Source organism: Xyrauchen texanus, chromosome 17 (genome assembly GCF_025860055.1).
Source record: "Xyrauchen texanus isolate HMW12.3.18 chromosome 17, RBS_HiC_50CHRs, whole genome shotgun sequence".
NCBI classification, from domain to species: domain Eukaryota; kingdom Metazoa; phylum Chordata; class Actinopteri; order Cypriniformes; family Catostomidae; genus Xyrauchen; species Xyrauchen texanus.
The window spans coordinates 42817651-42844635 of record NC_068292.1 but is presented as its reverse complement, the minus strand read 5'-3'; the positions used below and the strand labels follow the sequence as shown (position 1 = coordinate 42844635).

The 26985-nt window shown below is 38.9% G+C and overlaps 1 protein-coding gene across 1 annotated transcript in view; it reads left to right on the top strand.

The window, feature by feature from the left end:
• Positions 1-26561, top strand: part of LOC127657741 (protein argonaute-3) — a 54548-nt gene extending 27987 nt beyond the window's left edge. The window contains exons 2-19 of the mRNA XM_052146617.1: positions 1837-2008; positions 2090-2210; positions 2412-2620; positions 4803-4939; positions 6835-6969; positions 7049-7136; positions 7712-7859; positions 7939-8058; positions 10666-10788; positions 11532-11665; positions 14778-14962; positions 15063-15222; positions 15367-15457; positions 16084-16278; positions 16475-16609; positions 17161-17262; positions 18456-18655; positions 19584-26561. Of these exons, the coding sequence (XP_052002577.1) occupies positions 1837-2008; positions 2090-2210; positions 2412-2620; positions 4803-4939; positions 6835-6969; positions 7049-7136; positions 7712-7859; positions 7939-8058; positions 10666-10788; positions 11532-11665; positions 14778-14962; positions 15063-15222; positions 15367-15457; positions 16084-16278; positions 16475-16609; positions 17161-17262; positions 18456-18655; positions 19584-19692 (2564 nt within the window). The 3' untranslated portion in view covers positions 19693-26561. The remainder of the gene's footprint in view (positions 1-1836; positions 2009-2089; positions 2211-2411; positions 2621-4802; positions 4940-6834; positions 6970-7048; positions 7137-7711; positions 7860-7938; positions 8059-10665; positions 10789-11531; positions 11666-14777; positions 14963-15062; positions 15223-15366; positions 15458-16083; positions 16279-16474; positions 16610-17160; positions 17263-18455; positions 18656-19583) is intronic.
• Positions 26562-26985: the final 424 nt, after the last annotated feature.

Genomic DNA, 26985 nt, shown 5'->3' with positions numbered 1-26985 from the left:
AACAAAAACAAACACTGAAATGATTGTAAGAAACTGAAACTAAAATACATATTAATTACTCCAAACTAACTAAAATGACCATGAATTTATTTTAGTGTTTGTTTTTATACACAGTAGGGTGAACACAGGCAAAGTGGGATACTTTTGTAAATTTAATTTATTTATTTGGTCACTTTTTTTTTTATATAGCTTATGTCTCCTACCATAGTAAAAAGCAAAAATTAAGTAATAGTACTGGGAAGAACCTTTTGGAAACCCTCTTGACAAAATCAGATTATTATTTTTTTTTTTCATGTAAAAAAAGTGGGACAAAGGACAAATTATTCTTCCGAAAATGTCTTCTAATTATTTGAAATTATATTTTCTTACACGCTTTCAAATAAATCATCATATGTAACTTCTACTTATCAATTTAAAAAGATTTGTCACATTTCTGTCTTCTTTACCATTGCTTGAAATGAGCTCTGCCGCACATCCTTATGTAAAATCATCCATTTAAATCCTCCAAACGTTAATTATTACATTAAGATATGTTTACTAATGATTTTGAACCATTAAAGAAATACATATGGATACAATAGGGGTCAAGCGTAACTGTCCCACTTTACCCTTCTTCACCCTATATTATAACATTTGAAACATTTACAATCAACCCTAATTAAACATGAAAATGCCAATAGATAGAGGTAACACAAGACTGTCCTGAGAACTTTTATGACGCGAGACATTTTAAATGAAACAAGTAAATGCTTGAGCTCTGGCAACCTTAAAATACTAAAGCTAAAATAAAAACAAACTAAAAAAGGCACTTGGAAAAGAGCTAGGAGAGTGCGCTCTGGTGTCTGCACGATCTTGTGCATGCACGCGACTGTGCCTTGGTGCATCCATTATATTATGCATTTGCGCATCTTTGCGAGATAAATATACTCGCGCTCGCTCCTCGGTTAGAAGACTTCATTAGCTCGTTAACTTCGTTAACTATATCACCCAGCCCTACTGTAACCGTATATATCATGTTTTTTTTTTCTTTGTGAAAACCAACACATTTTTTATTAAATATCTGTGTGATATGTTGGACGATAAGCAAAATAAATATTGATATTCTTAAAAGTTTTGAATGAGAAAGATGTACATTTTAAGACTTTTAGATTTACATCCATTTTTATGGAAAGTGATTCAAAAACTACTTTAAAAATAATGAAAGTAATGTCCAATGTAGCATAATGGTACACCTGTCATGTCCATTGCAATGAAAAAATAAATTAAAATAAGCAATTTTTAAAATCTGAACTGTTTTATATTCTATGCATTGTTTTTCAATCCAAGATAAAAAAATAAAAAGATAAAAAAAAAATATGAATTTTATTTGTTTATATCCTGATTAATCCATATTGCTCTTGACCTAAATATTGACCTCTTTTTGTGTTATGTTGACTTGTGTGTTTGGATATTTTAATGTGGCCCTTGTGCAAATGAAATTTCCCAAGGGATAAATAATAAACTGAACTGATGCGGGTAGGAAAGCTTGATGACGTCAGCAACACTAAAGTGCAGCGGGGGGTCCATTTCACACCACAGAGAATGCAGGGTTTTATTAACAAGCTCTTCCTCATTTTCGCTCATAATGTAAAGTGATTAGAAACTGAGGAGCGCGCTGTCTGTGCACGCACGTCAGAAAGAGCGCTTTCATCCATGAACATGAGAAAACGGCACCTTTTTAAATGCAAATAAATTAACTCCTCCTCCTGAGTTTGACTTGATTTGGAGTCGTCCCACGTTCTGTGTTTATATTTCTAACAGATTGTCTTTTTTCTCTTTCTGTCCCTCTCGCATCAGGAGCCGTTGGGGCCCAGTCCCTGTTCTCCGTGCCACGGAGGCCTGGCTATGGCACCATGGGGAAGCCCATCAAACTGCTGGCCAACTGCTTCCAGGTCGAGATCCCCAAGATGGACGTGTACCTCTACGAGGTTGACATCAAGCCTGAGAAGTGCCCACGCCGAGTGAACAGGTAAGGCTTTGCAGGAGAACCGCTTGAAGCTCACGACTGACTCCTTTTATAGACTCCTCATGATGAGTGTTGTCTCTGCAGGGAGGTTGTGGACTCCATGGTGCAGCATTTTAAGGTCACCATCTTTGGGGATCGAAGGCCAGTTTATGATGGAAAGCGAAGTCTTTACACAGCCAACCCACTGCCTGTGGCACCCACAGGGGTAAGCAAACACTAGTTCTGTTACAAAGCGAGCTAGGATGCTGCCTAAGAAAGTTGCTGTCTATGTAGTCATGTTCGACAGAAAGGCTGCTCACTAGGGTTTAGTGTTTTCAGTTCTCCTCAAAGCATTTTCAAATCACTATGAAACTGCGTTAACATTCCCATTTTCCATTCTTCTACATCACTCCTTATGTGTCGACAGGTGGACCTGGATGTTACGCTGCCAGGTGAAGGGGGCAAAGACCGACCCTTTAAGGTCAGCATTAAATTTGTGTCTCTGGTGAGCTGGCACCTGTTGCATGAGGTACTAACTGGTCGCAGTATGCCGGAGCCGCTGGAGCTGGACAAGCCAATCAGCACTAACCCAGTTCACGCTGTGGATGTGGTACTACGCCACCTACCGTCAATGAAGTGAGTGCAGGTGCAGCCATTATATCTCAAGACAATTAGCCTGTGATCGAAAGACTGCATCCTGTATTATTTTGCCTCTTACAAACCATACATTCTGACATACCTACAGTTATTGTTTGGATAATATATTGTCATTATCATATAGTGGCCCCGAAAAGTATTGGACACCTGAAATCTTCAGGATCACCGAAAATTCAGGATGCACTTGGCTGAAATCCGAAAATGACTTTAAAAAAATTAAAAAAATTAAATGTAATACCTATTTTAAAATAGTTTGTTTATATATAATTGTATTAATGTTATACTTTTTAATTAATTTCATGAATTTAATGAATCTGAATCGGAAAAACTACAAACCAATAAAATGATCAGACTTTTATTGAAAGTAACGCACCAAAATTGGACTGAAAATATATTAAAACAATATTAAATATATTATTCTTTATTCAGTTCTTTAACAATCAAATTTAACAGATTTTTTTTTTATCAGCTATCCAAATAATGTAACGTTCTAGAAAACTATAATGATATGCAAAACAGCAGTCAAGTAATGAACTTAGCAGCTCTAGGCTAGCATCTTGCAAATAAAGAAGTTAAAATATGCTACACATTCATTTTAATGATAACAACAGGCAAAACACAGTAATAGAACTAAAACCAACCTCAACTCTAAACGACAGGTGTAGCCTCACGTGAAGAACAAAGTTTTGCAGGGCTAAACCTATTTTAATATAATTGCTATACACGTAGCAAATTGGACTACTTTCTATTTAAGTAAAAGTGGCAGGTTTCTCTTCAAGAACTAAAGTTGCTCAGCTTTCTGGCAGGAGAGACGGTTCCTCTTCTCATCAAGAACATGAGATGCTGCAATGAATAGTCTCTCTCTCTCTGTGCTGGTGCTTGGGGCAGATAAATACCTGCATGCGATGGAAAGTCATGTACCAGTAGTCAAGAGGATTGTCGCGTACGCGTAATATGTGCGTGAAGTGATCGTCTGTGTTCCGCAACTGCTTTTGGGTCCTCGAATAACGTATAACGTGCAAGGAAGGGAACACGGTGGACATTCTGGTGCCCTCCTAGGGTAAGATGGTGCCCTCCTAGGGAGTTGGTGCCTTACGAAGACTGCGTAGTATGCTTATAGTATTTACACACCGCTGACATCGGCCTTTGCTTGGTAGCGCCGTGATTATGGCTAGAACGATCGAAAGTGAAACCTGAGCACTGAGGGGCGGCATATATTTTCGGCCTTTTTTCTCTTTCGGCCAAAACAAAAAATTCAATTTTCGGCCGAATTTTTGGTAGCGAAATTTCAGTGCATCCCTAGTTTAAATATGTATATGAAGGTTCTAGATTGTTCAGGTCAGTAATACATTCAGGAACATATTATTGGGAATGTAGGTGATTTTTTTTTTTTTTTTTCTTTATCTAAATATCAAGAAATGTTATTATTCAATGTTTATCTTAATTATGTGTTTGCTTACAATTATATTTTTTTGGATAATTTTTTACCAAAGCATTGTAGTCAAGTAGATAAATGATTTTTAATGTACAGTAAGAATCTAATTCGAAATGATCTATGCATTTTTTCGCACTCATCTAAATTTATAAATGAGGGGAAAAAAAAATATATATTTTCCATATTTTTTTTTGTTTGGCTGTCATAATATGACAAATGGGGCAGTGGTGGCTCAGTGGTTGAGGCTCAGGGTTACTGACCAGAAGGTCGGGGTTCAAGCCCCAGCACCACCAAGATGCCACTGTTGTGTCCTTGAGCAAGACACTTAACTCCAGGTTGCTCCGGGGGGATTGTCCCTGTATTAAGTGCACTGTAAGTTGCTTTGGATAAAAGCGTCTGCCAAATGCATAAATGTAAATGTAAATGACAAACAGTATTTAACATAATCAAATTAAATGTATTTGATATCACCGATCTATGGAATATTTAATAGCGAGTGGTGGTGGCGTAGTGGGCTAAAGCACATAACTGTTAATCAGAAGGTTGCTGGTTCGATCTCCACAGCCACCACCATTGTGTCCTTGAGCAAGACACTTAACTCCAGGTTGCTCCGGTATGTGCACTGTAAGTCGCTTTGGATAAAAGCGTCTGCCAAATGTGTAAATGTAATATCCTTAAACCCATTTTGTGTGCTAATTTTTCTGCTCTCTGTGCCGTTTCTCTCAGGTACACACCTGTGGGGCGTTCATTCTTTTCTGCCCCGGAGGGCTATGACCATCCTCTGGGAGGAGGCAGAGAGGTGTGGTTTGGCTTCCACCAGTCTGTTCGCCCAGCCATGTGGAAGATGATGCTCAACATAGATGGTGAGGGTTCTTCTCTGGGTTTCTTGACATGAGCAAAGGTTTGTAGGACCTGGGGAAAGAAAGTGAGCAGAGAGGGGTGGATTGGTACAACAATATGGATTTTTCCAAGTAGGTATAGCTGCAGGCCGGAGATTTCCAAATGAGGGTGCAATCTCCAAAATAGGGCATGGTTTCTCCAGAAGGGGCTGAGTTTCTCCAAAAGGGTGTTTCAGCAATTCCAAAAGGGGCTATACCCTTCTCATTTTTTTTGTTGGCATGGTTGGATTAGTAGCAACATATTTTTAAATAAAGCACCAAAAGCACTGTGTATGATGAGACACATTGACAAGAAATTACTTTTTTGTTGGCTTACAACTTAAGTATAATATTCAATATAAAAATATATTAACAAGTTTAAACTTAACCTTTAAAATGCTGTATAATTAAACCATTTAAAAATTAAATGTTGCCATTTGTTTGCAACGTATTCTTACAGCAAAGTAAGAAGCAAAGTATATTTTTAGCATTTAAGGATTTACAGGAGTCAAGACATAACTTTGTTGATAATTAATAACTTAATATAAGTGTCTTAAATTTTTGCTTTTTATTTTAAAGGTTTTACTTCAACAATTAAAAAATGTAAATGTATACAAAGGTGACAGAGAAGTGATATATCCAAAATTATGTTAGTTTTATATTGCATCATTAATGTATTTATACAGGAATAATAATCTCATGAAACAATGTATCGTGCTCATTTTGCTCAAATTTACCCAGTGTGTTGAATCTTGTGTGCTGGTTTTCATGACAACTTCATACACAAACGTTTCTTTAGGTGTTGTTTGGACCTGTGTTTTATGAGGCCTGGAGGCATCATGTTGTTTTTAGGATGACGTGTACATTTATAAATACTTTTTAATGTTCTGATCTGTCAAACTGTTTTTGAGTGCAAATGCCACCAGTTTTGAGTCTCTACGCGTACACAAATAGAATTGATTGCATAAAAGCACCATTAGCCCGACTGAGAAATTGACAGTCAACCTTCGGGCCATCCTTGTTGTGCAGCCCAGTGGTGGTGGATATGCTCTAGATGTAAGCACAGTGTTTGCAAAGACTGAGAACTGTTCACACTGTTGCCATGGGAATGAAGGGAATCCTCTCTTTGACTGAAACATGGCAGTCGGGCGGGTGTGTGACTCTTTCAAGTTTCACCCTCTCTGTGTCCCCCGTGTCTGCATGTTTTCCCGCTCTCTTAAACTCCCACAAGTCAAACGGTTGTATCGCCTGCTCCTCCCCCTCCCCACTAAAGGGCAGGGAAAAGTCTAACTGTCTGAAATCGGCTCCTCTTTTCACTTGCTCATTGTACGACTAATAATGCAGTGAATGAGCTCAGAAAGAGTGTTAAGGCATGCAAGCATAAGCAATCAGACCAGCTTTGAGTCCACACCAACTAGGGCTGCACGATTATGACAAAAATGATAAATGTCAATTATTTCTCTTGATAGTGTAATTGCGATTTTTAAAAATGTTTGATAAATAAAATGTACATTAAAAGTCTTAATTAGGGCAACGGCATGCCATATTCTGTATTTAGGCTGTGCATCCAAAACAAGCTGAGAACTTTGTTTAAAATCCTTGAGTCGACCCTGGTTATGAGTTGAAGTTTAGACCTCAAATCATGAGGCTTGTTATAGAAAACGTTCAATAATGAAGCTTAGTGATTTTTCTCCAAACCCCAAGTATAAAATGAATAGTAAAAGTGATGCTTCAATTAACAAGTGCCACTAATCAATTCTTTTTTTGTTCTGAAAGTTGGAGTTAATTTTCCTTGTGTTAGATTCCTCATGAAATGACCCCGTTCAATTTTTATTTTGACCAAGTTTTCATCAGTTTTGCCTATTTCTTCTGTCTTGCAGTATCAGCCACAGCTTTCTACAAAGCACAGCCAGTGATTCAGTTCATGTGTGAGGTACTGGACATCCACAATATTGACGAGCAGCCTCGACCCCTTACGGACTCCCACAGAGTCAAATTCACTAAAGAAATCAAAGGTATGAGTGTGAGAGTATGTTGTTATATTTCTGTGTGTGCATGTGGTTGTGCCTCTCTGATTGGCTGGTTACTGTGCAGGTCTGAAGGTGGAGGTGACACACTGCGGAACCATGCGGAGGAAGTACCGGGTCTGCAATGTGACCCGTCGCCCTGCCAGCCACCAAACGTGAGTCAAACCGCCTAAAGCTGTGGGAAGTGAAGCGTGTTATGACAAGATGCATTATTGATTGTGGGAGGCAGTCACATTGTTTCAAGATGATTTGTGAATAAATACACCAATCATTTTGAATTTTTCATTTTTGAAAATGGGATTTTTAAGGGAATAGTTCACCCTAAAGTGGAAAATATGTTATCTATTATTCACCCGTATGTTGTTCCAAACCCATATGATTTTTTTTTTCCTCTGTGGTACACAAAAGGAGATGTTGGGCAGTTTAAGTCAGTGACTAACATCCAGTTATCTTGAAAATAAAAAGTTATTTTGCATTTTAATCCAGTTTTGTTACATTTCTATGCCAGTCTGATCAAATAATGAGTTAACAATGAGGTTTTATAAATTGCGAGTGATATTACCTCTATACATAATGCAGTATACATGATGCATACTGCAAAAAGTAGAATTGTAAGTACGCTTTTCCAAACACAACCCATTTTTTGCCTCCTTAGACGCAAGTGATTTCAGCTCTGCTCTTTGCTGGCCTCTAGTGGCGGTTTGTTGTATTGACACTTGATTCCATGCAGGTTCCCTTTGCAGTTGGAGAACGGTCAAACCGTAGAACGAACCGTAGCTCAGTATTTCAGAGAGAAGTACAACCTGCAGCTCAAATACCCTCACCTGCCCTGCCTACAGGTGGGACAGGAGCAGAAACACACCTACCTGCCCCTGGAGGTGAGTACTGACACCTACACTTCACTGATGGAAATAGATGAGTGTCTCTGCTCTTACGTTTGCTCCGGTGGTCTTGTAGGTGTGTAATATTGTAGCAGGACAGCGGTGCATTAAGAAACTGACAGATAATCAAACATCCACTATGATCAAAGCCACGGCACGCTCCGCACCGGACAGACAGGAGGAGATCAGCAGACTGGTGAGTGTCTTTAGGAACCACTCCCTAGTTCCCTATGATGTGTATTAGGGATTAGTCCAGATGATTGGCTAGTTGTCCACCAACCAAATTGTTTTTGGGGGTTTTCACCTTACAATGGAAATCAATGGCTATCAATATAACAAAATAATTGTGATTAATCTCATCATGTCCAACCAGTCTTTAGAAAGCTAAATGAAGCACTAATAATGTCAAAGTTTTCTTAGAAGAGGTCTCTAACCTGACCCCGATGGGACCTTAGAAACTGCTGGGTTTCTGCAGTTTGGAAACCCTTGAAATGTAGTACATCCCCAGTTAAGACACACACCCCTGGTTTCACAACAGTGAATATATATATATATATATATGTTATTAACATTCAATTCTGGCTCCATCCACACTTCTGAGGCTCACGTAGGATCTGTTCGCTTTGCTCATCTTCCAGCTGTCCATCTGATCTCCTCGAATGGATTCAGTTTGATGTTTGGGTTAATGGAGGTCTGCAATCAAAAGCACTAAGTCTATAGTGAGCTGATTAGGTGCAATCTCTCCACGTGAGAACCCGGTGAATGTGCAATTGAAGCACTGCTGCTCTTTGTACCTTATTACAATAGCAGCCAATCAGGCCCTGAAATAGAGTGGCTGACTGCATGTTGAAATACTTGATTTTACAATTAGATGTAGAGTGGGTGGAATGCTACTGACAAGGCCATAGAAACATACCAAAATGGAAACACCCTTTTGAGACACAGCTAAAAATATCATGGGGTGTATTTTTACACTCCAAAGTGCTGCAGGATCCAAGCTGGGATTCCACCAGATCATGGCACGAAACACTTCTGACTGATAGACCGTGTGCGCGGTCCGTTTCAGAGAGTTCGTTTTAGGGCTTAATCAAGTTTAATAGCATTCCAATGATGTTTATGTAAAGCTGCAGTTTAACTGTTTATTAGGAATGCCAAAACTTATATTGTGATTTAAAAATAGTTTCTTCAACTTTGGGCACATTTAGCACAGTGGACTTCTAGAAAGGAAAGTGTAATGTCCAATCAAACTCCCACCGACCTCTGTCTAACCATGGCTAATTTCATAGCTAGCATTTTATGTATCCAAATTTGGCAAAAATACAGCTTGATTGGAAATGACCCCCAATAAAAAATATTCTGCTCACAAGTGATATTTACCTTGATTTTTCTTTGATTTATTTTTATTTTTTTCCAAACATCACTTGTCTCGTGTTTCATCTCAAGCATGCTCTTCACTCACACTTTTGTAAACGTGGTTAACAAGTAAACTAACTTAAAAAAAAAAAAAATTATTAGGAACAAAATAGTTGACGCCACAACTGGTTGGACAGATGTTATTTTTGAAAATTGCTAGAAAAAATGTTCACACCATTTATACTGAAGTGGTTTATATTTGTTTGACTCTTTGTTTAGATTTTTATAGTTTTAAACATATAATAATTTAATGGGTTTTCATAGTTTAATATTGTAGGTCTGGGACAAGGCTTAAACTGTACAATCAGTGCAATCATTGGAAAAGTACCAAAAATAATTCATCCCTCTTTTTCTATAGAACAAATTGTGTGCAGTAGAGCAGGTAGGGTTAGGGTTAGGGTTATATATATATAAATATATATATATATATATATATATATATATAGTGGTATCAATATAAAGTGTCAATCGATAGAGTTTTGCTGTATTGTGTATATCATGATTATGTAAATGTCCATGTGCGTGGTGTGAGCGTTAACATGACTCTACACAGACAAGGATTTTATCACACTAAAGTTATCCAGTATTTCTGCTCTATTGTCATGACGACGTAACACCGTAAACCATGGAGGTGAAAATCCTTAACTTTCGCAAAATGTGAAGGATACAAAATAGTGAGCTGACATGACATTGAGTTTTCGATTTTCACCATTGTCGATTTTCACCATTGAACGAGCCGTCATAGTATCCTGTTAATGATCAGACATGTGGAGAATCATCCTCCTAAACAACACCCTCCCCTCATAAACGGCTGCTTCGTGTCTGCAACCAAGTAACGCTTGCATCGGTCTGATTATGATCTGTGGTCCATTCCGAAGAGGGATTTCGATATCACCTGTTCCACGAGTGCTTTTGAACTTCCGCGGGCTCGAAACCATTGTCATGTCCGCGCGTGATAACTCTTGCATGAGGCGGTGCTGTGATTGGATGGAAAGTGTTCCTTTTTATGAATGATGTGGACAAATGCTCAGGATATACTCACATACATGTGTACTGTCCTATCAATCTATATACCTCATTTTTGTGAGGTTGCATAAACGTTGTTTTATTAACAGGAAGAACGAAATGGCAAAAAAATTAACCACTTTTCCTTTATTATTAAACATAATGAGTGCTATCATTGTTTTCAATTATGTGCAACCTGCACATCTGTTAACATCTCCAAAAAAAATTTTTGAATCCTTAATGACATTTAATTAAAAAAAGAAAATGAATCAGTTTTTTTTTTTTGTTTATTAAAAAAAAAAAACCCTGGACATGAAATTGCCTGGAGTTGAAAAAAACACTGTCATATAGAATGTGTTATAAAACAGATGTTGCTTGTTTGCAGGTGCGCAGTGCTAATTATGAAGCAGACCCATTTGTGCAGGAGTTCCAATTTAAGGTGCGAGACGAGATGGCCCACGTGACCGGGCGTGTGTTACCCGCGCCCATGCTGCAGTACGGGGGCAGGGTGAGCTCAGAGCAATTTATGGTACCCTTCCTTTCAATCACCCACATCTCTGTGTCTGTCTGTTTGTGTCTGTCTGAATGACCCTTCTCCTGGAGGAACTAACAGCTCCTAACCGTGTGTCCGTGTGTGTGTGTGTGTGTTAACTACCAATAGATAAGCGTGCAGTGATTTGACTATAGATGTTTTTTTGCATGGCTGCAGTGCCTTACAATTTAAAAATTAATGAATGGAAATGAATAGATATTTGATGTTAGCTTTGCTGTAATCTGCTATTCTGTGAGTTTTGTGGTATCACTTTACAATAAGGTTCTATACATTTGTAGGTCACTGTTACCATGGAAACAGGAAATGCAGTTGTACAGCTTAACAACATCTAGTCATTTATGAAAAAGTAGTTAAAACTTTAATGGTATTTCATTTTTAGAAATATATTTCATTGTTAGTTCTTGTTACCTCATGCATTAACTAATGTTAGTGCCAAGTTGTGATTAGTCCTACAGTATACATGTTTTTACATAATAATTTTTATAAAGTGCATATATATATATATATACACACACACACACACACACACACACACACACACACACACACACACACACAGACTTTTATTGTCAAAATTGTCTTGTAAAGTTATTCACTTAATTTTAGTTTCAGTTCAGTGCAGTCTATAAATGACTTTGCATGCTTGTTGTGTTTGCACACTCACTGTACAGCAGATCAACCTTGCACTGTCATTACAGAATCGCACTGTGGCCACACCCAGTCATGGCGTCTGGGACATGAGAGGGAAACAATTCCATACTGGAGTGGAGATCAAGATGTGGGCCATTGCCTGCTTTGCCACACAGAGACAGTGCAGAGAAGAGATACTCAAGTGAGACCACACCCTTGTGATTTTAGTAGTTGATGTCATTTTTCCCAAGATCACAATGGTTTTGCCAAGTTGGACATGTTCCTCAATCAACATCTTTTTTTGTCCTGCAATAACATTCTTGTCAGAGAAACTTATCAAGCCATCATTTCCTTCTAATTTTAGGGTTCGGGATAAGTATTTTGTTTGCAAGCCCCTAACCCTAAGCTACACCTTAACATTAACTCTAAAGTATAATTGGTTGATAGAACAAGGATGTTGACTCCGGAAGATGGGCTACTCGGTGGAATTGCAGTCACCTTTTTCCGAATCAGAGGAACCATCATTTCGACCAAACAGCCAGTGGAGCCAAGTTGATAAAAAGTTTAATTTAAAAATAAAATACTGTAAAAATTAGGACTATTACAATAAAAAAGCTGATGGGGAGTATTTAAAAAATGATTAGGAAAAAGAAATAGGAGGGAAGACAGCGGGTCTTCCTCACAATATTGTATCGATACTTTAAATCCATATATCGCTATTTATATTAAACTATTTGTGTATTCATATCATGTCTAGCATTTCAATAAAAAAGCAGGTCATATAATTATAAGTTCAGAGCTCAGTGCAGTCAGAGATGCTTCAATGCGGCATGAGAGAGACATAAACTGAGCCCATTTCTCTCGCGGACAAGCTGGGCCTGTGTCACGTGTTTGGCAGTAGGGCTGGCAAAAATATAGATTTACCACTTGATCGTGAACTTCAATTGAACAATATCAATGTCGATTCTTAACCTTAGACCGCTCTTTTATTCTATGCGCAACCTTTCACAATGCAAGTAAATCACCCGCGTATGCGACTAAAATGTCTGTGATTAGGAAACTAGCTGGTAATTTTTCAGATTTCACTCACCTCTGATTGAGTAGTATAATGGTGAAGAAGTTCAGCTGTGAGATGTTTTCAATGCATGTTGAAAGTAAATGTTTGGTTTGACTTGTTCCGTGTAATGTGTGTCCAAAGACGAGGTTCACGAAATCATGTCTATTTCTGTTCTTTACAGTCATTTGTTGATCAAAAACAACTAAAGAAACATTTAATTTCTAATTACACTTAGCACTGATTATTTAAAAAAGCTATCCGAACAAAACAAACACTTCAAAGTCACTGCTGCTTGTATTGACCACCCCTGGAGTCGTGAGTTCGAATCCAGGCCGTGCTGAGTGACTCCAGCCAGGTCTCCTAAGCCAGGGCTTTTCAAACTGGGGTCCACAAGGGGGTGCTATGGGGTCTGCAGAAAATGTCCGAAAAAAGTGAAAAAAGCATGTTATATAGATCAGGCCCTACACATGGTTTAATGTGGCCCACAGATCATTTATCGTAAAAGCATTTTTTTTCCCGTTTTTTTTTTTTTTTTTTTTCATTTGATATTTCAGTTAACTTGCATGGGACCTAACGCGTCTCCACAAGCGTTAAACATGCTCAGGGTTGCCAGATAAGAGACGAAACGCCCCCAGTTTGAGATTTATACTTGTGCAAATTGGAAATATTCTGCCTAATGTTAGACTTATTTTGTATAATCTGGCAACTGTGCACGCGAGTGCGCCATTTCTATCTGGCTTTCCCCTTTAAACAAACTCTGCGCTCTGCAGTGCAATATTCTGCTCAAGGAAATGTGTTATACGGGGACACTGTGTCCATTTCTTGAGGCTGCTTGTGATGTTTGGTGCTACTTTGCAGGTAAACCCTCTTAGTGATTAAATTACATATAAAAGTAGATCTTGGCATCATTGACATGCGAGCAAAAGCAAGCCAGAGACAAATGTATTTTTTATTTCTGCAATTTAGTCCCTTCGGAGTCATGCAGCCTGTGTTATTCAGTTGTGTGCTGTCAAACCATCGAGGAGACCCGAATCATGTCCCTTTTAGCACGTAAACGGGTAATGTTTTAGAAAAAAAAAAAAGTAAACTCGCACGCTTTACGACAAACATTAAAAGTTCTATACATTTCAATTTTTTAAATATTAAAACAGATCCCTGATGTAGAGATTGTTAAATTGAATTATAAATTAACAGGGAAGTAGAGATGGTAAAATAAATGTATAAGCTCAGCCTTTATACAAAGATATAAAAAAAAGTATCTATCTTTGTAGAGCAATATAATACTTTAGAAAATTGCAGAATAGTCTCACTAGTCACAGATACACTTCAGAAAATTGAGTACACAAATATTTCTGGGCTTAAAAAATACAAAAGCTAAATCAATGCAGAACATTGTATCTCAAAAGCAATACAATGTGGCCCCCCATGCATTACTTAAAGCCCGATGTGGCCCCTTTACCAAAATAGTTGCCCACCCCTGTTATATAGGGATGCACAATTTATCATATTTTAACTGCGATCACGGCTTCTGCCTCTCACAACATCCTGCGATATTAGTGAGCTAGCTAGCAGAAATGATCTGCCATAAAGTAAAGTTTCACTCATAAATTCAACTTTTTTTATATATATAATAGGCTGTCAATGGATGACAGTCTGAGGGGTCCCTGGCAAGAGGACCATCATATTTGGGGGTCCTTGGCATCAAAAAGTTTGAAGCAACCAAATTGGCCCGGTTGCCAGGGAGGGTAGAGTCACATGGGTAACCTCCTCGTGGTCGCTATAATGTGGTTCGCTCTCGGTGGGTGCGTGGTGATTGTGAGTGGATGCCGGGTAGAATAACTTGGGTCTCACATGCGCTAGGTCTCCACAGTAAAACGCTCAACAAGCCACGTGATAAGATGCGCGGATTGGCGGTCTCAGACGTGGTGGCAACTGAGATTCGTCCTCCACCTCCTCTCGCCACCACGAGGACTTGGAGTGCATTGGAAATTGGGCATTCCAAATTGGGGAGAAAAAGGGAAGAAAATTGGAAAAAAAAATAAATAATGTTTTTTACATTGTGTACACTTACGAGTAATGACATTAATTATTGCCAACAGAATAATTGCAAATATCTCAAATATTCAATGTCACCCAGAGTTGGTTCTAATACTGGCTAACATCATACTTCAAAGTGTTCACTTCACATCACCAGTTTAGTACATACTCATACTTAATAGTATGTGAATTAGTATTCATTCTTGATTTCTCCTTGCAGGGGTTTCACCGACCAGCTGCGTAAGATCTCAAAGGACGCTGGGATGCCCATCCAGGGTCAGCCGTGTTTCTGTAAGTACGCACAGGGAGCAGACAGCGTGGAACCAATGTTCAGACATCTGAAGAACACTTACTCTGGCCTTCAGCTCATCATCGTCATTCTGCCTGGAAAAACACCCGTCTATGGTGAGCTCGGATTCAGACATCACACATTGGGAAACACTCCTTCATACTAATGAAAACACGTTTGTTGTGAACTTTTTATATGCTTGTTGTGTTTGTGCAGCTGAAGTGAAGCGTGTTGGAGACACTCTTCTTGGGATGGCCACTCAGTGTGTGCAGGTGAAGAATGTGGTGAAAACGTCCCCTCAGACGCTCTCGAACCTCTGCCTCAAAATCAACGTCAAACTCGGCGGTATCAACAACATCCTGGTGCCGCATCAACGGTAAGCTAATGGGGAGTATTTCAAAATAATTGAAAAAGAAATAAGAGGGAAGACAGCGGGTTTCTATAATTGCCTCTTGCTTTTAAAAGGAATTATTCAGCTAATGTAGTGTTTGTTTTTGTGTGTGTGTTCTCTCTCTCTCAGGCCATCAGTGTTCCAGCAGCCAGTCATATTTTTGGGTGCAGATGTTACTCATCCACCTGCAGGAGACGGGAAGAAGCCATCCATCGCAGCGGTCAGTTTAGCTCCCATTCTGATGGGAATGATGACGTGAATCGTAAATAATTTTAAAAACAATAATAATTAAAGAACTTATTAGTCTTCATTATTATTATTATTATTGATCCTTTATAATTTCTCCTTTCTTATTATTCTGTTCTGAATGTGCGTCATTCATTTCACATCGTCATATAAACATCCAGTCTGTTGTCAAACTGTATTAAATGAAATGAAACTTAAGTGCACACAATTCTGTAAAAATTACAGTTTATTCCAAGTTGGACGTGAATAAAGAACAGCTCAGTCCAGTGAAGTTGGAGAGTGAGTCTTTAGACTCATTCAAACTGATAACTCATGAGTTTGAGACACATTAGTGAGTCTTTTTCACTGATTCATTAGAAAGAACCAGTTGATTTGTTGGTGAGTAAGACTACATTGGTGTCACTGTGTGTTTGTTGTTACATGCAACCAGTGAGAGGGCAATGCAACAGAAAGAGATTGATTGTCTTTGTATTATTTAGTGTGGAATGTTTTCATGACATCCGGTATCCAACCCTACTTTTTATTCACTATGGCTCCGTAATGGCTCCATAATGGCTCGTGTGCATCCAGTCATAATGCTCTTTTTTTCTGTGTTTATAGGTGGTGGGCAGTATGGATGCTCATCCAAGTAGGTACTGTGCCACCGTGCGTGTCCAGAGGCCCAGACAGGAGGTGATTCAGGATTTGGCCTCTATGGTGCGAGAGTTGCTCATCCAGTTCTATAAATCCACTCGCTACAAACCTACCAGAATCATCTTCTACAGGGACGGTGTGTCTGAGGGACAGTTTAGACAGGTGTGGAACAGCATTACATGCACGCCTCATCTCTCCTCATTTGCAGTGATTTGACAGTGTATTTACACTTTGAGATGGTGATAGACCAATTTATGTCCTTCAATGGCTGATACCATATATATATATATATATATATATATATATATATATATATATATATATATATATGTATATGTATATGTGTTTGTGTTTACAGGTGTTGTACTATGAGTTGCTGGCCATTCGAGAAGCTTGTATCAGTCTGGAGAAGGAGTACCAGCCTGGCATCACGTACATAGTGGTGCAGAAACGCCACCATACTCGACTCTTCTGTGCTGATCGCAATGAGAGGGTGAGCAATCTTTCTCTGGGCTTTCATCTTGTGGAAAGGTCTGTAGAGAATCACTTTGAGATAAAGGAGCTCAATGTATTTTAAAAACATACTGTAACTTTCATAATTTCAAACGTATTTCTCAGTCCAATAAGAGCATTTACCCTTCTAAATCAAAGGGCCAGAGAGAGGGTGGAAAATGGTCTTGAAAATTTTAATTATGTCTGTTTTTGATGCAAAAAATGCATGATATGTTCCTTTTTATTCATTCATTTGAGGGGGCATTTCTTCAAATCTGTCCTCAAGTTTGTAAGGGAATAAATGCTTTGAAGAGATTTTTAAAGGAGTAAGAATATTTACTGTTTAAATCAAGAATCAAACACAAATAAGCATTCCTTTCATATGATGAGCTGGTCTAAAGCATTTATTAAGAAAAGACCCACAATTTTCTTCAGGGTCTGCTAAAACGGCATACTAGGAAACAAAACTGAAGGCTGCACATTTATTAGAACTTGATTCTTTTCTTTTAACACCCAAGTGTTTTAAATGCTCCCTGTTTATATCCTGCACAGGTGGGTCGTAGTGGAAACATTCCGGCGGGTACGACAGTAGACACCGATATCACACACCCATATGAGTTTGACTTTTACCTCTGCAGTCATGCTGGAATACAGGTATAAACCAAACATTGAAATTCCAAAGCAAATCACCTTTACTTGCCTTATAAGCTGCCCAGTTGTCTTGTGTTGTGTTAAAGGGATAGTTCACCCAAAAATGAAACTTCTCTCATCATTTACTCACCCTCATGCCATCCCAGATGTGACTTTCTTTCTTTTGCAGAACAGAAACAAAGATTTTTTGAAGAATGTCTGAGCTCTGTAGGTCCATACAATGCAAATGAATGGGTGCCAAAATTTTGAAGCACAGCATAAAAGTAATCCATAAGTCTCCAGTGGTTAAATCCATATGCTCTGAAATGATATGATAGGTGTGGGTGAGAAACAAATCAATATTTAAGTCAGTTTTTACCATAAATTCTCCTTCCTGCCCAGTAGAAAACTGTAAATGTTAGAGTAAAAGTGGAGCGTGATAGTTAAAAAGATAGTTTTCTCACCCACACTTATTATATCGCTTAAGAAGACATGGATTTAACCGTCTTATGATGGTTTTATGGATTACTTCTGCCTTTATGTGCTTTTTGGAGCTCCAAAGTTCTGGCCACCATTTACTTGCAATGTATGGACCAACAGATCTGAAATATTCTTCTAAACATCTTAATTTGTGTTCTGCAGAAGAAAGTGAGTCATACATATCTGGGATGGTATGAAGGAGAGTAATGATGTAATGAGTAATTCATTTTCATTTATGTTTTGACTGAACCCTCTGTATTTCTAACGTGTTTCCCAAACACTGTGCCGTGAAAGATTGTCAGGTGTGCTGTGGAAAATTATCAAATTCCACCATATAAATAAATGCATGAAATTTAATTTGAATTTCAGGGATCCAAACTCCTCACCTTTTGTAGAAATTTGAAATCATAATCAGTCACTTTTGTTATTGTGAAAAGCAATGATTAATGTGCAAAAGTAAGTGATATTTATAAGCGTTAAGGGTCATCACATGACCTTTAACGCGTAAATTGGCGTCACTTTATAGACTTCAAAGTGTTTTTCACACGTTTTTGTTTCACCAATAATGTTTTTTTTCTCTCTTCCAAATACATGTTTTCAATGTTTATTGTGCACACCTCCTGCTTTTTTACATGGCAAACTGCCACAAAAATGGAAAACCAGGGAAATATCAGGACATTTTTAAATTGTACCTTTTTATGCTCTGATCTCTTTCCTCATCGTCTTCCTCCTATCAGGGCACCAGCCGACCATCTCACTACCACGTCCTGTGGGACGACAACTGCTTCACTGCTGATGAGTTCCAGCTGCTCACTTATCAGTTGTGCCACACATACGTGCGCTGTACCCGCTCCGTCTCCATCCCTGCGCCAGCATACTACGCCCACCTGGTGGCCTTCCGTGCCCGCTACCATTTAGTGGACAAAGAACATGACAGGTGTGTGTACCATGACCAATATCTGTGCCAGTGTCTCAGCATTGCTGGCATTTGGGGCTAGGTACAATGAATGGAATAAAGTATCTTAAATCTAGAGGTTTTTTTTGCCATTTGACAATAGTCTGTCTGTCTGTCTGTCTTTCCATATTTGTATTTATTTATTTGATCCCCTTTTTCCCCAATTTGAATGCCCCATTCCCACTACTTACTAGTAGTGTCCTCATGGTGGCACTTTTACTCGCCTCAATCCAGGTGCGGAGGACAAATCTCAGTTGCCTCCTCTTCTGAGACCGTCAATCCGTGCGTCTTATCACGTGGCTCCTTGTGCATGACACCGCGGAGACTCGCAGCATGTGAAGGCTCATGCTACTCTCCGGGATCCATGCACAACTTGCCACAGTGGTTCCCGCTGAGAGCGAGAACCACTAATCGCGACCACGAGGGGGTTACCCCATGTGACTCTACCCTCACTAACAACTGGGCCAATTTGGTTGCTTAGGAGACCTGGCTGGAGTCACTCAGCACACCCTGGATTCAAACTCACGATTCCAGGGGTGGTAGTCAGCGTCAATACTTGCTAAGCTCCCATTTGACAATACTAGACCTGTCTATCCGCATGTCTGTCTGTCCATCTATCCATATTTTTCACCATTTGACATACTCTATCTGTCCTTCCATCTGTCTGTCTCTGTCTTTCTGTTTCATTGACAAAATGGCTTATTTTGAATTGCAGAAAACATCCTTTCAAGTCAACAAGGATCATGAAACTAGTCTCTTATCACACTTTTTAAGAAGCTTAATCAACAAATAAACAGTGCATTAAAATAATTGTGACATTAATGATGTTGCTTAGTTTTATATCACCAGCGATCATTGTGACTATATCGTGAATGTTTCTTTAACAGTATATCTCCCTTTTCTTTCTCAGCGCCGAGGGCAGCCACGTCTCCGGGCAGAGTAATGGCCGGGATCCCCAGGCGCTCGCCAAAGCCGTGCAAATTCACCATGACACCCTGAGGACCATGTACTTTGCCTGAGCCAGCCCACATTAAGCCCATATTCAACCAGTCATGCACTCAAACCAACAACCACATACACAGTTACATCTCCCTCATGTCTGTGCATCCTGAAGGGTCGGTCTCTATGGTGATGGAAGCACCGCCACCCCGCCCAGAAAATCTGGACCTGACACTGTGCAGCAGGAAAAGACAGGGCCTACACGCAGGTTTTAGGAAGCAGACCTGCGTTAATTCGCAAAGTGGACCTCAGCACTATTATGCAATATTAATCCAGCCGACTGCGGCCGTTCTCTCATTTCCCCTCAAAAATAACTAAAAGGGAAGCTCGTCTAGGTCCCCTCTCCTTTTCCTGTTTGTAAACGTAATGTTAAATTTCTTTCCCTGCCCTTTACATCTCGTACCTCAACGTTTCCAAACAGCACTTTTCCCCTGTTATCTCCCAAGATGAGATTTAATGGAAGCAGATAGAAAGACCATGAAGGAAGTTGAGGAACGCCTGCTGTCAGACTGAAAATATGCCACCACACAGTCTACTACGTTTTATCAATGTACTCTTCTCCAGTTCTCAATTATTTTTGTAGCCAATGGTGACTTAAGGAAGTGTTCAAGTGTCAATTGTGAAGAACCAATTGTGCGTTAGCATTTTAAAACCGAAAAAAGATTTATTGTTAGAAAAGTGCCATTGCCAGTCGTAAAGTCCTTTTGCTAATTGTTTTATTTCAAAGCAAATATATGATTTTACGCTCTGTAATATCTACCTGGAGTGGCCCTGAACACTGTCTGTAAGCTTTCACGTACTGCAACGCAAAGTTATCATGTTATGATTAATGCTTTTATTTATGTTCCAAAACTTTATCCTTTTTATATATTTTTTTAAACACCCAAGTTCCCTCCAATCTTGTTTTCAATGCAGTTCTGAACAGATTAGACTTGTTCCCTTCCGTCTCAGTTTGAAATGCATAGTCCTTGATATATGACAGATCTCATTGTTGCTATCATAGTTTAGTGCAATAATCCATTAGCAGATTGAGAACACCTCCTCTGCGAAGACTCAAGGTTCGCTGGAAGTTTGTAGCGGAAGTGTGCGATCGGAAGAGGCGATTTAGGAGAGTTATGGCAACAGAAAGCGAGTGATGTGCATTGAGGCTGGTTTTTAAGGTGGAGGTGTGCATGTTTGGCACTTATGTTGAGCTATATTTTTATTTTACTTCAGTAGGGTCGTTTCTTGAAGATTGACCATGGATGAGAGACTGTAACAAGTGCCTGCTTCTAGAAATGGTTGATGTGGGAAGTAAAAAATAACGAACGCATCTCATTTAGTCTGACCAAGGGCACAGTTGCAAACACATTCAACTGTACTGCCTTAATTAAATCTGTTAAAGTGAGCCAGAGCGGTTTTGCTGGTTTAATCATACACTTATGTTATGATGGTTCAACACGAGTTTCAACGCCCTGCCTGTTCAAAGGATTTCGCTGCTATTGTACTTGTCAAAGTAAGACCGACTGAGCCATGCTTCAGTTGGCAGCTTTGGGCACATGTTCACGGAGAAGCTCCAAGAGCACCTGATATGTGCTTATTCACTGGAGGGCCAATAGAGGTCAGTATAGTATTTTACTTGAAGAGTGTATCTCGGTGCAATGAGCTCGAGTGCCTTTCTTTCTCCATGCCCCATCTGAAGCATGTCCAGCTATGTAATGACAGTTAACTGCACTAAACAATTCATAAAGAGTGGTGCTATTAGGTGCGGCCCATGGAAGCATCGGAAATGGGCAGAGACGTCATTCATAAGGTGGGAACATGGGATGCTTAAATGGTGCTGGTTGCTTATTTCTCTCCTTATGTCAGGACATATATTTAATTTTTAGATTTGTTCTGTTTATTTGGATATTAAATGATTTTGCATAAAATGGTACAGTAAAATGGCCACTCAGAATAAGATTACGGTCAATTGCACAAAGCACTACACCATAAAACATGTAATGAATGTTTCCCCTCTTTACAATTGACTGCCTCTGACATTTCAAAAGTGACCTAAAACCTTTTCAATAACAATTTCAATCCCTTTAAAACGGTAAACTATATTTACAATATGTAATCCAAGTTTAGTTACTTAAGTTCATAAGCATAAATTAATAATACCTATAATAATGTTTTACTGCTAATGAGGATAAGATTGGAACCGATGCACCAGGTTGTTTTGTGGGTACCCAGAAGGGCATGTTTTCCGTCTCTGAGGCCTTGTCTTTTCACTCGAGAGTTTTAAGCAATTTTGTGAGCATCTGTGAGGTTTAAAACGGTCGGCCACTGAAATTGTGCCCTTTTAATTATACCTTCCTTAATGAAACCACTATTGGTCATCGGAAGTTAAACCAACTGTGTGTGGATGCCAAACAACTGTCAGTTTAAGGAGTAATCTTGACGATGTGTCATGCTAATCGTTTTTTTATAGTTATAACTTCGTAAATACTAATACTGGCCTCTTATTCTGATAAAAGGTCACTTTTAAAGGAAAAGTCCAGCCATAACTGATCATTTTGTCATTTTCATTTACATATTATAAACCCGTACAAGGTCTTTATTGAACTATATTTTTAGATTTTTCTGCCAGGCTCTAAAAAGGACATAAAAGTGTCTTTTAAGTTATCCAAATGACTTGTGCTTATTATTCCAAGTCATTTAAAGTAATTCGGCAGCTATGTGTGAGTAACAAACTAACGTTTAAGCCGTTATTCGCCGAGAATCTTTCCCTCCGCCTTCGCTCTCAAATCTCATTTCCACTTCTGCATATTCAAACATGACATGATGGGTAACATGAGAACCATTTGCATTCTGTATTTTTGACGTCAAACCTGCAAGGACGCCAGGTGGTTTGTCTTAAAGCTCCAGATTCAAATGTGCTCAAGCGTGAATGAGACTTAAGAGATGTGATAGAGGGAAATATGTTCAGCAAATAGCAAAAACTTTGGTATTTGTCACTCAAAGCTATCTTACGGCGTCAGAAGCAAGTCATACGGGTTAAGAATGACATGAGGGTGAGTAAATGATGACCGAATTTCATTAATGTGTAAACTATCGAAGGATCAATACATTTTAATTGGAGTTTGTATTAAGGATTGAGCGCCTTTTTATTGCCGTTGTAAAGGAAGATGTTTACAGTGTTCGCTTGAATTATTGACTCGGCCTGTAGCGGCTTCCGTTATCCATTGAAATGATGGTCTCGTATAACCAAATTGCTTAAGATTGTCCACAAACGAAAGGCAACTTATTTTGCCTTGTCCTATTATCTCTGATGTTTGAGCTTTAGGGAGGGTCTTATTTTATGTTCTAATACGTAATGTGAGTTCAAAGTAGAAAGTGCCTTTTCTTATGATGGTGCTGAATTATCTGAAACTAAAGTGAGTGAACAAAGAGCATATTAGTCTTATTCTTACCTTGAAGGTGTGCACACATGCAAACTTATTTTTATCTCGATCAGGAGGCTCTTTGTACATTCAGATATTACAATGACAACATATATGCCAAGCGTATGAACGAAGGTTGAGCCCTGAATCGCACTGTATTAGGATTCTGGACCAATGGAAGTATTTATCTAGTTGAATGTGCTCCTATGATATAGCCTGATCCCGGAGAGGAAAGCTCAGTATAGCACTTTAAAAACTGCCACCCAAACAAAAGTCAAAGTGCTTTGCTCTCCTTTTATATCCCTAGAAGCCCCTTTTTCATGTACTCCAGCAAAAGACGTTCTCTAGTGCTTGAAATCTTTGCTGAGGGTGACTTGAACAAGATTAGTATGATTTATAGAGTTTTGAAGGTTTATGCAGGGCACAGTTGTTGTCTTTTAGACCCCATAGTGTCATTTGTTTTTAGTGGTTGGTCGCTCTCAATGTGCAATGGCCCGTATTAACTTCAATGAATATAGTATATGTTTTATACACATTTATGACCCCCATGGCTTGTATTTGGCTCATGGGTGCCTTGGGGTCCAGGAGGACATACCTCGATGAGAAATCTCAAAAACTCTGCACTTCTCTTACCATAGTATGCTGCAAATATTATATGAAAGAAACGGCAAAGAGGTGAATCTCATGAATGAATGAATGTCCCGGTCATATTTTACCCCAAAAGCAAAGGGGGGAATTAAAGAAAATGAAACCTATTTTTAAGACCATTATTTTTTTATTTTGATATTATTTTCATGGCGAATAAACGACTTTATCATTATGCAAAAAAAAAAAAATAAAAAATTTTGCTTTATTGCAATGTGCAAAAGTATTTATTCATCATGGATATGTTGTAATTGTAATAGTAAATGGTTTAAATAAAAAGATAATTGTATTAAAGTCATTTGTACTGCACAACTAAAAGTATACCATGAAAATATTTATTAACGTAAATTATTCTATTACAATAATGTGAATCGGCATTAAAAATAATGTGAATTACGAAAACTATGAATTGTTAAACATCCGGACATATTACAGTAATGAGAATCGGCATTAAAAATAGTGCAAATTTTTAAAAAAACATAATGTCCAGATGCATTGCACCCTGTGTACACCAGACACGAGTGGCGCATCGCATCAAAAGCTCATCTTTCTCATAATTTTCAGTGACTCTAGCGTCTGTTGCGGCGCGTCACGTCGACAATAACTGTTCCATTTTGCGCTGCCGCTACTCCTGCAAACAGACAATGAAACAGTTTAAACGTTCACTTTGGAGTCGTGAGTTTGAATCCAGGGCGTGCTGAGTAATTCCAGCCAGGTCTCCTAAGCAACCAAATTGGCCCGGTTGCTAGGGAGGGTAGAGTCACATGGGGTAACCTCCTCGTGGTCGCTATAATGTGGTTCTCGCTCTCGGTGGGGTGTGTGATGAGTTGTGCGTGGATGCCGCGGAGAATAGCGTGAAGCCACCACATGCACTAGGTCTCCGTGGTTACACGCTCAACAAGCCACATGATAAGATGCGCGGATTGACGGTCTCCGACGCGGAGGCAAATGAGATTCGTCCTCCACCACCCGGATTGAGGCGAGTCACTACGCCACCACGAGGACTTGGAGCGCATTGGGAATTGGGCGTTCCAAATTGGGGAGAAAAATCCTCTTATGCAAAATTATAAGCAAAAAACTTTTGCTTTTGATGTGAATTGTGGCCTGGATGTGATTTTGTGGGATTCACCCAAATATTAATTTGATAACCGTATAATGCTTTATTAATGCCTGACAATATCCTTTTAGATGAAGCGGTTTATTGGAAAGAAAAGTAATAGTTGTTTTTAAATCATAACACGTATCGTTTCTTTTCTTTATTGAGCCAACTTTTATTTTGTTGTCCTATTTAAATGTTTTTTTTTTTCTTCTTTTGATATATTGGAAATATATATGGGAATTATTTAATGGTGTATTTATTGAGGGAGTGCTTAAAGCGGCTGGAGTCTCCGCATTGTTGGCCAGAGTTACGTGGGGGTTAAGGGGGTTCGTGGGGTGGAAGCCTACCTCTCATCACCAACCAACCCTCGACTTCCTCTTATACACAAGCACAACCACAGGGTGGGCAGGGGTGGCACAATCCTACGGAATGTTTGGATCTTTCACGAATTGTCTTTCGAGATTGTCCACCATTTGACATCCAAAACTCATTCTTCAGCTCTCCAGCAAAGAGGCTCGGCACGTCCCACACGTTGCATCTCGTCTCTTTAAGAGGAGAACCACACTGACTTAGTTATTCCAAAAAAAAAAAAAAAAAGCTTATGTTTTTCATTTAGAGCTGCTAAACTCTTAGCCATACAAGTTTCCCCAGCTTGAGGGTGAACTAGAAGGATGTTTTGTTTTCTCTCGGTGCACCCGGTGCTTTTTACGAAGTGTGAATCGAATAATGGTATTTGTCCTTCGTCGTTTGCTTTGTTCAATTATCTTCATGCCAGAGCCTTTGGAAGAGAAGGGGTCCCATTCCACTCAGATTTATAAATATAAATATATATATATATATATATATATATATATATATGAGCCTTAGCCTTAACGGTATTCTTTTGTTTTCATATTCAACTTCAAATGTTTAAAATTGCTTAAGTTGTGCGTAGAGAAGCATACTAACTCCCTTGTTGCATCTTGGTTCTCTTTTTAAACCACTAATTGTGCGACGTTAACAAGTCCTGATGTGTGCGAATGTAATCGCTCTCAGTCCGGCAAGAGCAGGGCAAAACGTCCGTACGCGAGAGACCGGTGTCTGTATTTCGAATCGTGTTGTCACTTTCCAGGGGGACAGAGGCATTGAGCTCCTGCGAAGTTGCACCAAAACCGGTGACCGAATGCACGTCAATTCCTACAAATGTTTACAAAACAGTTTACCGAAACGCCAAGCTCCAGCATTCCAAAAAAGGACTGTGAACCATCAAACGCCAACGAATGGCGAGTCTGTCAATTCTCCATTTCTTACGCAAAGATGAGTGATGCTTGCACCAAATACCATTTCACGTCTCTTCGTACTAGAAGACGACTTCCGTGATTTTTGTCGTCTTTCAATGCATATGAAGAGCCAAAGTACAGTCGTTCCTGTCAGTGTGAGTTAATATCATCATGTTATCCGACCGGTATCTCGTCTCAAACCAGGAGCTCTGTGGCTCTGTCCTCCCTTCTCTCCTCTCCGTGTTTGCAAAGAGTCTCTCTTATGTACCAAGGGATCTTTCGTTTACCTTGAAATGTCTTTCTTTGTTTTATAATAATCTCTTTGTAGATCAATGGCCTTTTAGTGTTGCTTTGCTTCAGTTTGGAGTGTATCTTTCACTAATACTTGCAATAAAAAGCTTTGCTTTTGAATCACGGACTTGATGTTTTTACTTTACATGCCTCGGTTGCATTACAGACAAGATCACAATGTTTTTAAGCGTTAGTTTGGATAAAGAATGACTCTTGACAACATCCCTCATAGAATTATATTGGTTGCATAGGGAAAAAGTAGCCTAAATGTAGCATGCTTATATGTACTATTTTGTATGCACCTTTTCTGCATGCATACAGTAAATATCTACATCCTGTATATGCACATCTATATCCTTGTTAAAAGTGTTTTACTAGTAACAATTCTTTCTGCAGTTCCTTTTCTTAACACTAGGGAGAGCAACTCGCCTATAAAAAATATAAAGAGAATAGAAATGTAGTCCGGTGCTTATCAACCTGTACATTATCCCATTTATTACATTGCTACCTACTAAATAAATGGATATTAAAATATTGATTTAAAATATTTTATTTAGTGAGAAGGGGGCTGAGTGATACAAGAGGCACGCAACTGACATAGCTACTGGTTTTTCT